This window comes from Rhinoderma darwinii, chromosome 4 (assembly GCF_050947455.1).
Source record: "Rhinoderma darwinii isolate aRhiDar2 chromosome 4, aRhiDar2.hap1, whole genome shotgun sequence".
Lineage (NCBI taxonomy): Eukaryota > Metazoa > Chordata > Amphibia > Anura > Rhinodermatidae > Rhinoderma > Rhinoderma darwinii.
In genome coordinates this window covers 146,752,855-146,771,086 of record NC_134690.1, presented here as the reverse complement: position 1 = coordinate 146,771,086, position 18,232 = coordinate 146,752,855, and the positions used below count along the sequence as shown (strand labels likewise).

Sequence of the window (18,232 nt, the reverse complement as noted above, 5' to 3'; positions counted from 1 at the left end):
TTTTTTTAAAAATCTCCAGGGACATTTTTCAAAGTTCAGTCTTTGAAGTTGGGTGCATTTTCTGCTTCTCACAATCCCAGTAATCCCAAACACTTTCAATGATGCTGGGGGCTGATCACCAACTCCAGATGTTGTTATACATCCCCAAGATTGCACTGATCCACCACCATGCTTGACTGATGATGGCTGCAGACATGTAGAGTCTTACATTGCTTTGGTTGCATACATCCTGCTTTCTGTTACTTCCAAAGGACTCAAATGTAGACTCATCAGTCCATAAAACCCTATTCCAGATCTCAGATTTCTGTGTTCTAGTGTAACTTTTCTTCATTTTTGTCCATTCCTTTTTCTTAACAACAGCTTCTTGATATTTAGAGATCATGGGCCTTGAGTTGTCTTCTCATAGTGAAAGGAAGGACAGAAATGAATGATTTTTCAGACCTGAAGCAAGAGTGGTGCTTTATTTTCTATTTTCGCTCAAAGATGACCATTTTAGTTACTGTTTATCTAATGGCGACAGTTTTGTGGTCTACCAGGTCTTGCATGGTTGTTAGTAGTCCTATGATCTATATATCCAATGTTTTCAGATACAGTTCTATACTATTCCACTACAGTATGTGTTGGAGGACAATGAGTAACTAATACATAAAGAGACTCAGTCACCACATTATAAGTGCCCTATCTCCTACATAAGGAGATGGGCGCTGTAATGTAGGTGACAGTAATGCTTTTTATTTAAAAAAACGATCTTTTTTCACAACGTTAGGAGCGATTTTGGTTTATGCTAATGAGCTTTCTTAATGCCCAAGTGGGTGTACTTTTACTTTCGACCAAGTGGGCGTTGTACAGAGGAGTGCATGACGCTGACCAATCGGCATCATGCACTCCTCTCCATTCATTTACACTGCACTAGCGATATAGTTATATCGCTATGTGCAGCCACATACACAAACCCTAACATTACTACAGTGTCCTGATAATGAATACACATGACGATCCAGCCTGGACGTGATGTGTATTCAGAATCCTGACACTTCTAACTCTTTTTTTGTGAGATTCTGGCAAGTGAAACCAAATCGCGCGAGATTACGGAGCTAAACGAGATTTGGTTTCACTTGCCGGCATCTCACAAAAAAAGAGTCAGAAGTGTCAGGATTCTGAGTACACATGACGTCCAGGCTGGATTTCATGTGTATTCATTATCAGGACACTGTAGTAATGTTAGGGCTTGTGTATGAGGCTGCACATAGCGATAGATCTATATCGCTAGTGCAGTGTAAATGAATGGAGAGGAGTGCATGATGCCGATTGGTCAGCGTCATACACTCCTCTGTACAACGCCCACTTGGTCGAAAGTAAAAATACGCCCACTTGGGCATTAAGAAAGCTCATTAGCATAAACTAAAATCGCTCCTAACGTTGTGAAAAAAGATCGTTTTTTTTAATAAAAAGCATTACTGTCACCTACATTACAGCGCCCATCTCCTTATGTAGGAGACAGGGCACTTATAATGTGGTGACAGAGTCTCTTTAAGGCCTGTTTTGACTGAAAATGAAATGATAGAGTAGTCTCAGTCCTTAGACCTGTACACAGTGAAAATTATAATCTGGCAACTTGCCATTGACGATACAACACCCCTTATTTGCAGAAATGATTGATACCAATAAGGTTTTATTAGGCAATCCATGCTGCAGAATGCACTTACATCTGTGTGCTGAAGTCTTGTGTTGGGTCCAGAGGAGCATAGTCAAATATTCGCGTCAGGTTTCCTACATAACTAGAAAAGTAAAACAATGCAACAGTAAGTAAAATCAAACCAAATTCCAGAAATGTATATCTACCTCAATAACATGTAAACTAGAAGGGTATGTGCACACGATAAGTGGCTTTTACGTCTGAAATTACAGACTGTTTTCAGGAGAAAACAGCTGCGTCGTTTCAGACGTAAATGCTCCTCCTCGCATTTTGCGAGGCGTCATTGACGCAAGTAATCTTGAGCTGTTCTTCATTGAATTCAATGAAAAACGGCTCAAATTACGTTTCAAAGAAGTGTCCTGCACTTCTTTGACGAGGCAGTCAAATGACAACGCGTAAATGACAGGTCGTCGGCACAGAATGAATGGGCAGATGTTTGCCGACGTAGTGGCAATGAATAGGGGACACATGCTTCTATTCCAGATCTACAATATTATTATAAATGTGCCCAATGTGTTTCTGGTGGTTTGTGATAATTCTAGATATTTACATGATACAAATGTATCATCAAATTGTATAGATGTAACGGTATGTTATATGTGGTTTTATATAGGGCTGCATGAAATCCTGCTGCATTATCTGAAATCTAGCAATTCATAAACAATGAAGTCTTACCGTATTTTCCGGACTATAAGGCGCACATAAAATGTTGAGAATTTCTCAGAAATAGAAAGTGCGCCTTATAATCCGGTGCGCCTTATATATGAACCCGACAGTAAAGAGAGGGGTTCATACAGGATCCTTTACCTCTATCGTGGGCGGCAGGGGTCGGCGGCGGCATACCACAGCACACACCATGCTCCTCCCCCCCGTGCGCCTATGAATTTATTCTTCACTTGGGTTTTTACAGTATCCATAAATGGATTGAGCATTACGGCCACCGTAATCAGGAGCCACACTGAGTGATACTTACAGCTCTGTAGGATCCTTGCAATATATCTTTGCTTTAGCGTTAACTATACCCACTACCCCAAAAAATGCCTCCTGTTAAGAGACATGCTTATGATGCAGGTTTCAAGCTTAAAGCTATAAGTTATGCAGTAGAGCATGGAAATAGGGCAGCTGCAAGAGAATTCAACATTAATGAATCCATGGTGCGTAAGTGGAGAAAACAAGAAGATGACCTCCGCCAAGTAAAGAAGACCAAACTGAGTTTCCGAGGAAACAAAGCAAGGTGGCCACAGTTGGAGGACAAAATAGAACAGTGGGTTATGGAACAGAGAAACGCATGTAGAAGCGTCTCCACTGTCTCTATTAGACTCAAAGCCACTGCTTTAGCACGTGACATGGAGATCAAGGACTTTCGAGGAGGTCCTTCATGGTGCTTTCGTTTCATGCAAAGGCGTCATCTCTCCATTCGCACCAGAACTACTGTGTGCCAGCAATTACCAAAGGATTATGAAGAGAAGCTGGCCATTTTCCGCACCTACTGCATAACCAAGATAAATGAAAAGAATATCCAGCCAGAACACATTATTAACATGGATGAGGTTCCCCTCACTTTCGATATCCCCGTAAACCGTACTGTTGAGAAAACAGGGACCAGTACGATATCTATACGTACCACAGGAAATGAGAAGTCATCTTTCACTGTAGTTCTCGCTTGTCAGGCTAATGGCCAGAAACTACCACCCATGGTAATTTTCAAGAGGAAGACTTTGCCTAAAGAAAATTTTCCTGCTGGTGTCATCATTAAGGCTAACCCAAAGGGCTGGATGGATGAGGAGAAGATGAGTGAGTGGCTGAGGGAGGTCTACGTCAAGAGACCGGGTGGCTTTTTTCACAAATCCCCATCCCTATTGGTCTGTGACTCGATGCGCGCCCACTTGACCGATACTGTCAAAGCCCAAGTGAAGAAAACTAATTCGGAGCTTGCTGTCATCCCTGGTGGATTAACCAAAGAGCTCCAGCCGCTAGATATCAGCATCAACAGGTCATTTAAAGTTAAATTGCGAGCTGCATGGGAGCATTGGATGACAGAAGGTGACCACACATTCACCAAAACAGGGAGGCAACGCCGTGCGAGTTATGCCACTATGTGCCAGTGGATCGTGGATGCCTGGAAGAATGTATCAGTCTCCAGTGTCATCCGAGCTTTCAGGAAGGCTGGAATCACCACTGAAGAGCCTAGCAGCAGCAACGAAACCGACTCGGATAATGAAGAGGAGGACCCCATGCTTGATGCCGAAATCGCCCAACTGTTCAACTCCGACACTGAAGATGACGGATTTGATGGATTTCTGGTGGAGGAATGAACTGAAAAAGTACGGTAAGGGTATGTGCACACACACTAATTACGTCCGTAATTGACGGACGTATTTCGGCCGCAAGTCCCGGACCGAACACAGTGCAAGGAGCCGGGCTCCTAGCATCATACTTATGTACGACGCTAGGAGTCCCTGCCTTGCTGCAGGACAACTGTCCCGTAGTATAATCATGTTTACAGTACGGGACAGTTGTCCTGCAGCGAGGCAGGGACTCCTAGCGTCGTACATAAGTATGATGCTAGGAGCCCGGCTCCTTGCACTGTTCGGTCCGGGACTTGCGGCCGAAATACGTCCGTCAATTACGGACGTAATTAGTGTTTGTGCACATACCCTTAACGTTTTGATTTGCAATTACAGCTGAACCAGTTGCAAGTTATTGTTAAAAAGTGTAATAAATTTTGACTTGCAGTCTGAGCAATGGTTTATTTAACGGTAATGTGCTGCGCCTTATAATCCAGTGCGCCTTATATATGAAACATGATTGCTTACAAGGCGCTCATAGAAAGTGCGCCTTATAATCCGGTGCGCCTTATAGTCCGGAAAATACGGTAGGCTACATGCACACGTTGCGTGTTTTGCTGAGGAAAAGAAGAACCAAAACCGAAGAAATATGCAGGAAATTTGCAAGTAAAAACCGCACCTAATTGTGCATTTTTTGATGCGTTTTTTTACATTTTGATGCGTTTTTCTATGTGTTTTCATGCTGCAGGTTTTGGTGAGATTTTCCTTAGCACTAGGCAGATACAATTCACAAGCGGAAACGCAAGATAAATTGATATGCTAGGGATTTTAAAATCCGCACCGCAGGTGAATGTACGTGCGGAAAAATACCGCAGAGTGTACATGGGATTTCATGGAATCTCATGGACTATGCTGGTACTTTATTACGCTGCGGTTTTGTCGCACGCAAATACGCGAGGCAAAACCGCATGTAATATGCATCGTGTGCATTGACCCTTAGGGTCAATGCGTTGCGTATTACATGCGTATTTGCCATGCGGATTTTCATGCGGCAAATCTGCAGCGTAATACAGTACCTGCAAAGTAAATGAGATTTCAAGAAATCTCATCTACACAGTGCAGATTTTTTTCTACACGTAAATTGACCTGTGGTGCGTATTTTAAAATCCCTAGCATATCAATTTATGCTGCGTTTCCGCTTGCGAATTCTGAGTAGTTTGAAAGAAAAGCGCACCAAAATACGCAGTGTAAAAACGCACCTATTTCCGCATCAAAATGTAAAAAACGCACCTAAAACACATAAAAATGCACCATTAGGTGCGGTTTTAGCTGCGGATTTACATGCATATACCTGCGATTTGGATGTGGATTTTCCGCATCAAAACACACAACGTGTGCATTCAGCCTTAAAGAGCTAAACAACAAATACAGCTAAATAACAAAGAGCTAAATAACAAATGTGTATTTTATGTTGTGTCATCCAAAAAGGAAATTAACTTTGTAGCTTAAATCCTTATAACGGCTTCATAGTGGTACAGCTATGTAAGGGTACGTTCACACGCAGTAACAAATTACGTCTGAAATTACAGAGCTGTTTTCAGGTGAAAACAGCTCCTGAATTTCAGACGTTTTTGCAAGTACTCGCGTTCTTCGCGGCATCTTTTACGGACGTTATTGGAGCGGTTTTTCAATGCAGTCAATGAAAAACGGCTCCAAAAACGTCCCAAGAAGTGACATGCACTTCTTTGACGTGGGCGTATTTTTACGAGCCGTCTTTTCACAGCAACGTGTAAAACTACAGCTCGTCTGAACAGAACATCGTAAAACCCATTGCAGCAATAGGCAGATGTTTGCAGATGTAAAGGAGCCGTATTTTCAGGCGTAATTAGAGGCGTAAAACGCCCGAATTACGTCTGAAAATAGGCTGTGTGAACATACCCTTACCCTTTGGCCTCATGCACATGGCCGTAGCTGTGTGCAGTCTGTGGTTACGGCACAGACGAGCCACGAAGTGTAATCCGCAGGCCGTCCGCAATCACCGACCATGCACACGCGAAATGTGCATGGATATGAACCCGGACCGCAATTGCGGACCGTATAATGACATGTCCTATTTTTTTGCGGTCCGTGCTCCGGGCAATGCTCGAAACGCGGAAACCATGGTTGTGTGCATTGGCCCATAGGTTAGAATGTGTTTTATACTATCCGCAATTGTACGGCCGCAAATGCACGGTCGTGTGCATGAGGCCTTATCTAAGGCGTATAAGTTAGTCACATACTGAGGTCAACAGTTTATTGAACAGTGAATTACAAATCATGAGATCAGAAACTTTCTCTGATCTTCATTACAGGCATTGATAAAAGTACTTTGAGAAATCCCTTTCAATCTTACGTATATTTAAAGAGTATTTAATCATTTTAATGCAAATGTCCAGTTGTAGGCTTAAACATTATGGGTGAAACGTATTAAGACTGGCGTTTCATACGTCAGTTTTAATCTAAAGATCGCTGGAGTAAGATGCACCTAATTTATTAAGAGACGCATGCCTTTTATTAAACGATGGCATCTCTGGCCATCCGTGCGACAGAAAAGGAAATCTACACCAGCTCGCAGTGGATTTCCACTATAATTTACGCCAGTTTATGTCCTAAATTATAGTACATTTATCAGCCCGTGGAAAGCAACGCCCCTTTCACTAAGCTTTGCCTACTTTTTGGTAAAGTGACAAGTGTGGCGCAAATGCCGCATCTTTGAGAAAATTGTGATTTTTGTGCCTTTTCAAGCACATATATGAAAAGGACCCTGGGTAGTTGGCGGGCACAATATAATAACTAACAACTAATTGCCAACAGGCAAGAAAGCCCCATTTCTCAACTACCATATAACTGAATTGATATAAAATGTAATTCTTTATTAGGCTATATTAAACAAAAAGACAGACCACACATATAAGATTAAAATGGTCAATGCATGACGCTAGCTAAAGATCGTAGGAGATTGCTACAATGTGCAGAGGTATAGAACACCTATTGATCGGACCAGTACGAGGGCTGCAGTGTACAGCAGTCAATTCATGGATTAATCCAACAATGTGCCTAGCAGCCAAGCATGAAATTAAAATGAGAAAAGCCCCCCTGACATGTTTCGCTACTGCTGTAGTATCCTCAGAGGTTATCGGGGCTAATGTGCCTTTTCTACGCCAGAAAACTTGCATAAAATGATTAATAAAACACTCTATATGTAATTCACTACCTGCTATTCATTTACTTCAGTGTTAGTAGCTTGGCTGCTTTTTAATTCTGCTCCATTAGGGCACAGCTATGATCAGCAACTTGCCTGTAGGGAACTGGAGATATTTTGAAATCTACCTCCTGTCCCATCCCAAACTCCGGTTGCTGCCCTGTCCCTCCTCACTGCAGCTCTGCCTGTTCAGATTGTCTTCTGTGTATAAGCAGAAGCCCATAATAAGCTCCCAAAGTGAGTGCAAGGAATACTGAGCAGTCTCCAGGCAGTGCATGTCAATTAATAGAACACAGACAGACAACTTAAGGGGGCCAATGAAAGCAAGTAAATTAAAAAATATTTTTTGGGGAATGAAGCATTATAACTTTTTATTTGCTTGTCTACAGTAATGGAAAGACAACTTCTATGTCAAAGTATTTGACATAATGCAGTCAGAATTAGTGGCAACTGTATCTCATATTCAGTGCCAAGTCTAATCTTATAAAATGATGATGCTAGTTCCAATGATTCCACTACGTATTTATGTCTGTCTCTTGGCATATGTTACCAAAGTCATCTTTCAGGCATTAATTCCTTTAATTTCAGTGACCTTACCACTTATAAGATAAATAGTGGAGGAAAGGTGAACAGTGAGCAGTCTCAGCTTGAAGAGGAGCCGTCACCTCCCTGTTTTAGTAAAAAGCTGTATTCCCTATGAAATAACAATTCTGGAGCATCTATTCTTAGAACTCTGCGTTGTCCTGTTCCTCTGTTATTTTTCCTAGAAATTGAGGAGTGAGTTGACAACTGGGTGTTATCAGTTGGGGGTGTGAACCTACACAGTCTGACACTGTCCAATCAGCACTCACAGTCTGACTGTAAAGGGACACGCCCCTTTGACAAGGGGAATGGTAACACCCAGTTGTCAACTTATTCATACATTTCTAAGAGGAATAATATTTCATGGAGAAAACAAGTGTGTACTAAAGATGTATATTTCGTGGTGTTATATATCCCCCACCTGGATAATGGTTAATTCACTTCTCCGTAGTAATAGAATAATGAAAAAAATAGATCCGGAGTACTAAAATATAACTTTTACTAGTATGAATAAAATAGGTATAAACAGATATATAAACAATAGGAGGAACCCATTTGCCAATACTGCATGCATATACTTAATTGTTTCCCATCGTTTCAAATTGTTGTCAACAATATTTTTGTATTGACAGCAGATAAAGATCAGTCCGCCTTTATAAGGTTTCCCAATTTAGAATGGTTCTTTTGGTCACATATGGAGGAAAGGAATGTTGGGACAGATGTCCTCCTACCCCGTTTCTGTCGGTAAATAGTCCTCCACATCAAAGTGTCCAGAAATAATGTTACGTCCTCTCCTGGATGGTGAAAGAGCGACAGGTGGGTCTCCCTACGCGTTTCTTGCTGACCAGGCAATTCCTCAGGGGAGATAGGTCAGTGAAGCATAGATGTCCGAGATTGGAACTTGCTGCTTGAAATGTGGCTGTCGATTCATATGGAGAGGAATGCTCTATAATTCAGAGCATGTTGAATCAATGGAGCAGTAAATTTCAGTTTCTGCTCAGCTGTCGTTGCACGAGGGAAAAACTCATTAGTTTGAGCAGGTTTGCAGTGGCAAAAGGGAGTCCATTAGTTAAAACACCCTTGCAGTGGCAAGTGATGTAACCTTCCTGGTAGGAGGCAAACACAGAACGCCTATCCCTGGCGTTCTGTGTTTCCCTCGTGCAACGACAGCTGAGCAGAAACTGAAATTTACTGCTCCATTGATTCAACATGCTCTGAATTATAGAGCATTCCTCTCCATATGAATCGACAGCCACATTTCAAGCAGCAAGTTCCAATCTCGGACATCTATGCTTCACTGACCTATCTCCCCTGAGGAATTGCCTGGTCAGCAAGAAACGCGTAGGGAGACCCACCTGTCGCTCTTTCACCATCCAGGAGAGGACGTAACATTATTTCTGGACACTTTGATGTGGAGGACTATTTACCGACAGAAACGGGGTAGGAGGACATCTGTCCCAACATTCCTTTCCTCCATATGTGACCAAAAGAACCATTCTAAATTGGGAAACCTTATAAAGGCGGACTGATCTTTATCTGCTGTCAATACAAAAATATTGTTGACAACAATTTGAAACGATGGGAAACAATTAAGTATATGCATGCAGTATTGGCAAATGGGTTCCTCCTATTGTTTATATATCTGTTTATACCTATTTTATTCATACTAGTAAAAGTTATATTTTAGTACTCCGGATCTATTTTTTTCAGTGTACTAAAGATGGACATGTCAAGAGAGGTGGCAGGTCCACTTTAAAAAGGTGTTGTCCATTTAGGAAAACGCCTTCTTACATTGTACTATCATTTATGCTGTTGCTGTTACCATGTGGGGACTTAGCGTGTAAATGCTTGTTTTCACTATGGTGACAACCAAATATTGCATGACGAGATTCGACGTCTATGGATGGGAAAAGAAGAGACCCCTCTAGTAACTCACCATGCCACCAAAGGGCATATAAGCAGTGGTTGTCTAAAGTACACAACGCTATAAAACCTAGTAGAATCATGACAGCATTTTACCATTGTATTTGATTGTACTAATATTGTGTCGAGTAAAGAAGTTCATAATGAACAAATAGACATAATGGACTGTGGAATGAAACATATAGAGACTTGTAGTTAAATAGCCCACATGTAGGTAATATAAAACAAACAGAAAATAAATATAATTGTTCCAATCATGGCACTAAAAGGCTGAAGTATAAACAATAATGCCCACCTGTCCCGACGGACAAATTATCCATGTGTCCATGGCCAACTTTACTGTAGTACTGCTTTCGAGTTCAGTTTCCCCAAACTATAGTATAAGGGTTTTAAAGGGTTCATCCAGTGTTGCTAGAGTTATCATCTCCTGCAAGAAGGTTAAATCGAACGGCGTAAGAAACTGCCGGCAGACCGGGTAGTACTGTTGCCGAAGCAACCGTATGATGCCTAAAGCATCTTCGTGATTGGAGTTGTGCAGTTACAGTTGCCTTGCCAACAATAACACGTGATCTGTCGACTGGGTCTCCCGCCATCAAATTTAAACTTCTTGCAAGAAACTAGAATGCCAGAAACACTGGAAGTACCCTTTAAGTATAAAACCAATGATATGATTCATAATTAGCCATTGTGACAATGTCATGTGTTGGGGGTAAGGTTCAATGGAGGAATTCTTTATTAATAACTCAGTTGTATAGTACATGTATCTGTAGACAAGTAATAAGAGATACATACGCTCTTTGGAATTCTGGTATGCTGAAGATGACCTGCATCACTGTGCTGAGGTAGGAGCTGTTCCCCTGGTTCCTAATACCAGTGTAGCCAGAGCCAAACATTGGTTTCAACTTTAGCCCAGTTTCTTGGATGACTTCCCATTCACTAACCCTTGGTTTAACATCATTATCCATTACACCATTCTCGGTCTAAAAAGAAGGTAAAGAGAAAGACCTGGTCATATCAAAAACATATAATACCTACACGCAATGTTGCAATAATAAAAATATTGTAACAGAAAGTACTTACATTGATATACACAAGTATGTACAGAACTGAAATAATCTCAGTGGACAATTACTGCCGTGGAAATGGTCTGAAATCTGTGGCAAAGTCCACCTGTCACTTGCAGATTTTTCAGCAAATTTGGCCACTGACTTCATCCAACTTATTGCAAATCCATAAGAAATCAGCAATATTTAGGCCATTATGTGGACTCGTAAAAACACACAATGCCCCAAAATTCATGCCGATTTTTTTCAACAGCAAGTAAATGAGGGTTTTTTATATCTCGTATACTTGCATTGTACTGTACTTCATTGCAGACTTTCAGTTCAGATTCCACCTTTGAAAGTGTCATTCAAGATCAGAGGGGAGAGGTTGGGGAGAAATTACAGAGGCAAACTGGACACTTCATATTCAGCATGTGAAAATTAAAATTCCTCCTAAAAATTCTCAGGGTGAGGATTTCAGCCAAAATGCGTCCATAGGTATGCCTAAACTTGTCTCACCTACACCTATCTAGTAGTGTTAGCGGTGTGGGGAAGTCAAAAGCCCTGACCGACTAATCAGTTAAAAAAGGTTACTTAAAAGTAGTCAAGTAAGGTTCAGAACCAAATTGGAAGATTGGGGTATTTTGATTGGCAATATTACTTTATTGCATGCTGCAAAACTAGTGTACATTTCAATGCTATACACTATAAATGGTTTTCGTTTAAGGCTGGGTTCACATGAGCATGTTACGTCCGTAAAGGACGGAACGTATTTCGGCCGCAAGTCCCGGACCGAACGCACTGCAGGGAGCCGGGCTCCTAGCATCATAGTTAAGTACGGCGCTAGGAGTCCCTGCCTCGCTGCCGGACAACTGTCCCGTACTGAAAACATGATTACAGTACGGGACAGTTGTCCCGCAGCGAGGCAGGGACTCCTAGCGTCGTACATAACTATGATGCTAGGAGCCCAGCTCCCTGCAGTGCGTTCGGTCCGGGACTTCCGGCCTAAATACGTTCCGTCCTTTACGGACGTAACATGGTCGTGTGAATCCAGCCTAATAGTAACTGGAAAAAGAGAAACATCAGACAGATAACTGATGAACAAGTCAAGTTTTTTCAAACATGTCTGCATTAGGCCCTGTTCACACATAGTTTTTTTGCAGGCAGAAAAAATCTGCCTCAGAATTCCTTCAGGAATTTTGAGGCAGATTTTGACCTGCCTGTGCTTTTTTGCCGCGGTTTTCACTTTGTTATTAGCTGCGTGTTACGCTCACAGCCATTGAAGCTAATGCAAGGACCGCTGGCAAAAACCGCAGCGAAAAAAGCTTGGAAAAGAGCGCCGCAGGTTTTTTCCGCCTTCTATTGATTTCAATGGGGGGGGTCAGAGACGGAACCACAGCAAGAAAGGAAATGCCGCTTTTTTAAAGCCCCCCCCATTGAAATCAACGGGGGGTAATTTCGGACGTTTTTTGGCGCCGATTCCTACACGGTTTCCACGTCAACATCAGTGCCACAAAAACTCAGTGTGAACAGGGCCTTATAAGCACATAGGAAGAACTGGAAAAAACAATACAGAGTGACTCAAAAGTCGCAGGAAAAATGGTCACTGTCTAACAGAAAAACGGTCATTGATTAGTTGCTATGGGAAGCAGAGTTCAGCTCTGGGAATAAAAACATAATGAAAGCTGCACCGTGACTGGCTGCTATGGGCAACAAGGACAGTTTTGAGGCTCACTATTATGTATGGAGGCTTTTGAGTTGCTTTAACTACCCAGTATTGGTATGGGTATTAGGCAATTTGAAAAATAAAATAAAAAACTAAAACCGGAAAAGAACATTGCAAAACATGTAATTTTACTGCTCTTTATAGCTCTTCATGCATCTTAATACAAACCCCTTGCATTTGTAGCATATCGATCCCAAAATGTGCAAGATGTTTGGCGAGGTGTGGATCTAAAACTGCTTCTTCCTCATCAAAGGAATACACATCTGTCAAGTGAAAAAAAGAGGAGTATAATTTACAACTTGTCTGTAATTCAGGCTCTGTTTACATCTGCGTTAGCCCTTCCGTTTTTAATTGTTACATCAAATTTAACTGAAACTGATGCAAAAACGGATGCCATGCTGAAACATAATGGAAGTTACACTTTCAGGTTTTTTGACGGATCTGTTAAATGGATCCGTCAAAAAACTGAGACTTTACCTTCCGTTTGTTTAAAATTTGGCAAATGTTATAGTTAGTTTTTTATTGAATTCACTTTTTCTGTATTTTTTTCCTTTTTTGGATGTAAAAAGTGATGCGCATGCACAGTAGTAAAAAACTGATCCGTTAAACGGAATAAATGACGTATACAAACGAAATGTCTTCCGTTTGTATCAATCATCTATTAACTTCAATATATATTTTTTTTAAAACGGAAAGCTCCTATCCATCGTTTTGGACGGGAAAAATAATGCAGCAAACCACACTATTGTTTCCTGCAGAAAGACGGAAACTTGACGGAACGGAGCCGAACTAAAAACAATGGAGGCTAAAAAAAAACACCCCATTGACAGGGTTTTTTTGATGGGAAAAAATAAGTACTTTGACGGGAAAACATTTTTTGGTCCGTCGTTTTTCTGATCGTATGACGGAACAGAATTAACGTAAAACACAGTGCAGATATGAACAGAGCCCAACACACTGCTGGAAAACCAAAAGACTTAAAGGGGTTTTCCCATCAAAGACATTTATTAAATATCCACAGGATACGTCATAAATGTCAGCTAGATGCGGGTCTCACCTCTGGGACCTGTAGAACGTGGCCCCCTAAACCCCGTTCTACTGCTCAGTGTTGTGGCTGAAGCGTGTAATTTCCGACCATGAATTACGGAAACAGCGTAGCTCGCTGAGCTACGCTGTTTCCATAACTCCCATAGTAGTGAATGGCAGTTACAGAAGCAGCGTAGTATGCTGAGCTACGCTGCTTCCGTAACTACCATCTACCATTCCGTTTTATGGGACTTACAGAAACAGCGTAGTTCAGTGAGCTACGCTGTTTCCGTAATTCATGGTCTGGAATCACACGCGTCAGCCAAAGCACAGAGAGGTAGAACGAGGTTTAGGGGGCCCCGTTCTAGAGATAGGTGCGGGTCCCAGAGGTAGGACCCCCACCTAGCTGACATTTATGACATATCCTGTGGATATGTGATAAAAATCTCTGATGGGAAAACCCCTTTAAGTAATTCAGATACCGACCATGTGTACAACGGCTTCTTTAAATGGGCAACCATATAATACATGGCCTTGTTGAGACCTCCAGAGGGGGTGCTACTCTTTGCAGCAGCTCTCTGCTCTGACTCATAGAGGGGAGCACGCGCGGGAGACCCCCTTCAATAACATCTGGTTGAAATCTCATGTCTTTGGCCAGTATCACCTTTGATCAGCCAAAGGGGCTTTTTTTCTTTTTTTAAACTATTTTCATAGGTAACAGCAGAATTGTATTAGAGCTACCACACAAACATTTGCTTACATTATTTTAGGTTTATTCTATTTATACATTGCCACTTACCTGCTCCATCTGGTGTAATAGTTCCAAGTTTCACAGCCAAAGGATAGCCCAACTGCTTGTGGTGCTCCAAGGCATGTCCGTTGCCACCACTACCTGAGCAGAACCATCTGCCACACATTACTGAACCATCTGTCAGGTTTAGCCACAGGTTTTCTCGAAGTTCACATTTAGCACACTTCCAGCCACTGCAGATCAATCCCAAAACATTTGAGTAATAAAGAAGATATGAATCTGAAGGTGTTTTACACTACACTTTTCTTTCCATTTGGATGACAAATGCACCAAATATTTTTAACCATCTTTGAATAAAATAAATCACGCAGATCACGGTCCTCCCCCCATTACTATACACTAAGTATATTAAAAAGAATCTGGACACAACACACATTCTTTCCATTGTTTTCAATCATTATCTGTAGACTTTACCTTGGTGGAATCCTTACACCATTGTCTATCTGCACAAGGTTATTTGCAAACTTTGAAACTTGTAGTTCTTCCTCCCATGACTCTTGATCAAATTTTCTATATGGAGACTTGGAATTGAGAACAGCATCACATGCTATTGTTACCTGCACCAAAAGACAAAATAACAAATGTCCAGTCAATATCCTCATAGTTCAGCAACATGGCTCCACTTTATCTTCCTTTTACTTATTTGCATATTAAGGATTATTATAATATACACATTACCTCTACATATAGAGAAAATGTAAAAAAAATAAATAAGAAGCATTGCATAGTCCACTAGCGCACAAAGAACGAGCTTCTCACCCATACTTTTTATGTTCAGCCATATCATTTGCACCATCTCAATTTACACAACCTGTAGTAGCGTAGACATGGCAGGACAAAATCAATCAAAAATTGTATTTAAAATTTTGCTCCCACTAGATTTCATCAGTTTTTTTAGGATAATTGCGATCTTAAAATCAGCAACCAATTAGATTGTAGATACTAATTAGTATTTTAATAGTGGTCAGGTTAAGCAAATCCGGTCATCAGTAAGTGAAGTAAGCGCATACACGGAAACCTCTTTGTGAAGAGCACCAAGAATTGAATTGAAAAATAATCTTGTGGAGGAGTGGTACTTTTAAAGAAGAGGCCAATATACAAAAGACGTGAGCAAATTTCAAATCTGTTACAGGAAATCTGGTCTTGATAAAAGCGTTAGTCTTCCTGTATTTACAATATCCTTACTGTAAAACTTCTAGACACAGGGGCATCGCTAGCAACAGGCATTCGTAGACTGCGCTATTCCATCGTGAAGAATCCCACAAAAAGAACGTATACCACCATTTATGGACAGTGATGTCAGGGACTTTAAACAACAGAGTCTACGGCCAGAGCATTGGAAGCGATCTGGCCGTGGACTCCATATATGGACAGTGACGTCATGGGCTTCTCCAGTCCCAGAGTCCCTGGCCAGAGTGCTTCGAAAGCTCTGGCCGGAGTCTCAGTAGTTGTCTGGGCTGCTTTTATATTTTGGGCCTGGAGCTCTCAGTTCCAATGAATGGAATCTTTTAAAGAGAACCTGTCAGATTTTGTGGTGCTAGTATTTATTATTTCTATGGACAGATTATTACATAGGGATGTGTCACTAATCAATGCCCGCCGGGCGCTGTTCGTATCTGTGGTTTAATGGATCTGGCACAGTGTTATGGCTTCCATTACACATAGGACCCACAGCGCCGATGTGAACAGAGTCTAAGACATGCTCAATGATATGCGTCATGTGACTGGCTGCAGCCAATGGTTGTGGGGCTGTCATGAGAGAGAGAGAGGATCAAAATTTTGAGTTGTTACACATCAGATATACACACACAAAAAATAAATTAGGGGTATTGATCCATATCTGTGTGTTTTCTTCGAGAACCCTGTCTATCTTCACCTGTAGTGTATTATATAGTCATGTATGTACACAGGCCACACATACAGAGACACCGCAGCCAGTACAAGCATGATGTTGTTAATAAACTTCCAGAAATATATAAAAACATGGACTTTTTCAGTACTTCATAAACGATACTATAAAATGCACATCACTACTGACCAAAGCTGGGAGCTCCTCTATGTTAGGTAATTCAATTTCAAAGTGATCTGGAAATATAACAAGTTTTGCTTCATCTTCCAACTCATAATCATCACTGTTGAAATCTGCATCTATTTCAAGATCTGAAAAAAGAACGTAACAAACAAAAAAACAGAAACATTTAATTGAATACAGATAATTAAGATCAGATGATATTTGTAGATACAACCAGAATTAATAACTGTAATTGTTGATGTTTAACACCTGCAGTTATTTCATGCACTGATCAAAAATGAAATAAAATATTAATGTAAAAGCGAATAATGACATATGTCTCTTTACATTACAGCATATTATGGATGGACAAACAAAATGATCTAGAGGGCAACAGAAGATCAACAATACACAATATAAGAGAGTCTAGGCATTCCTTTACGCTGGCAAGACCGAGTGACTTTGGATTGCCAGCACCCCACTACCAGGAAAGTCTCTCACAGTGGCTATGGTGTCAAATTTTCCATGGCTCTTCACTAAACTTTGTTTTTGTTGTATACTATTCCCTGATGTTAGATAAACGTGGAATGTCTTAACTTTCCATTACAACAATAGCTGGAGTAATAACCAATAGTATGCAAGCAGTACAAGTAACATGCCAGTTATGTCTATTACCAAGTCACAATTACATACTAGCAGTGACCTGTGTAGCCACTTCAAATCTTTATCTAGTATTCACAAAATCCACAATGTTCTCCTGCCAAATATAGGTTATATTGTCATAGCTTGAGCTCTCATACAGATGCCACTAGATAGTAAAATAATCTGGTTCATGCTCCTGACATACAGTAATCTAATCTATCGGTCATGTCCGTGGCTGCGGGCCGTCAGGTTCACTCTCCTCCTGACGGTCGCAGCCATGGGTCTGCAAGCCCTGGCCCCAGTCCCCTCCTCAGGAGACGCCAGCGCTCACTTCCACTCACCTCAGCCGGATCTCGTAGGGTGCCCGCACACGCTCGTGCCCACTCTTAAAGGGGCAGCGAGCGCAACGGACTTTAATGTGTAATCAGCCCATGAGTGCCCTGGCCTATAAGAAGGGCCCAGCCCCTTGCTTTGATGCCTGAGCGTTGTTTGTTGTATCCTAGTTTGTCTAAGCAAATGGTCTCCTAGTGTATTCCAGTTCTCAGTGTTCCATGTTCCTGTATCCTGTGCTATCCTGGTCAAGTGCTGTGCCTGTCCTGCTACTCCACGCCTGACGTCTACCTGCTGCCTAGTCCCAGCTGAGCCTGCCTTGCTACTGTCCGAGCTGCCACAGGTACCCTATACGAAACTATAGACTGTAACCTCGCCCTGTTGGCCAGCTGCCATACTGCCAAGGCGGTATGGCCCAGTGGGTCCACGAACCCTACGTGACAGTACGCTCAGGCCATGGATCCCGCTGGTCGATCCAAGACCAAGATGACATCACAAGAGATGCGGACGGATATGCTGGATCTCCGGTCTCGACAGGACCAACTCCTCCAGGCCTTGAACATTCTCGCACGTCGGCAGGAGGCACAAGCTGCTGTTCCTCCTACTACATCTCCTGGCAGTACTGATCCTCATTTTTCTTTGCCACTTCCTGACCGCTATGATGGAAACGCAGGTACCTGTCATGGATTTTTGAACCAGTGCCAGATCCACTTCAGCCTGTATTCAAGGGCATGTTCGTCTGATGGCACAAGGGTCATGTTCATCATCTCTCTTCTTACTGGCAAGACCCTTACAAGGGCGAACCCTATCTGGGAGAAACAAGGACCAGAGACCAGTGACTTCCAGGGGTTCCTCCGGACAATTCGCACAGTGTTTGAGGAGCCTGGACGAGTCTCTTCTGCGGAGACTTCCT

General features: G+C 41.8%; 1 protein-coding gene across 1 annotated transcript in view; it reads right to left on the bottom strand.

Moving 5' to 3' along the window:
- USP13 (ubiquitin specific peptidase 13) overlaps positions 1 to 18,232 on the bottom strand; it is a 117,094-nt gene that overhangs the window by 34,159 nt on the left and 64,703 nt on the right. Inside the window, exons 4-9 of the mRNA XM_075861661.1 lie at positions 16,375 to 16,496; positions 14,751 to 14,893; positions 14,325 to 14,509; positions 12,668 to 12,762; positions 10,523 to 10,710; positions 1,707 to 1,778 (exon numbers count right to left, since the gene is read on the bottom strand). Of these exons, the coding sequence (XP_075717776.1) occupies positions 1,707 to 1,778; positions 10,523 to 10,710; positions 12,668 to 12,762; positions 14,325 to 14,509; positions 14,751 to 14,893; positions 16,375 to 16,496 (805 nt within the window). The remainder of the gene's footprint in view (positions 1 to 1,706; positions 1,779 to 10,522; positions 10,711 to 12,667; positions 12,763 to 14,324; positions 14,510 to 14,750; positions 14,894 to 16,374; positions 16,497 to 18,232) is intronic.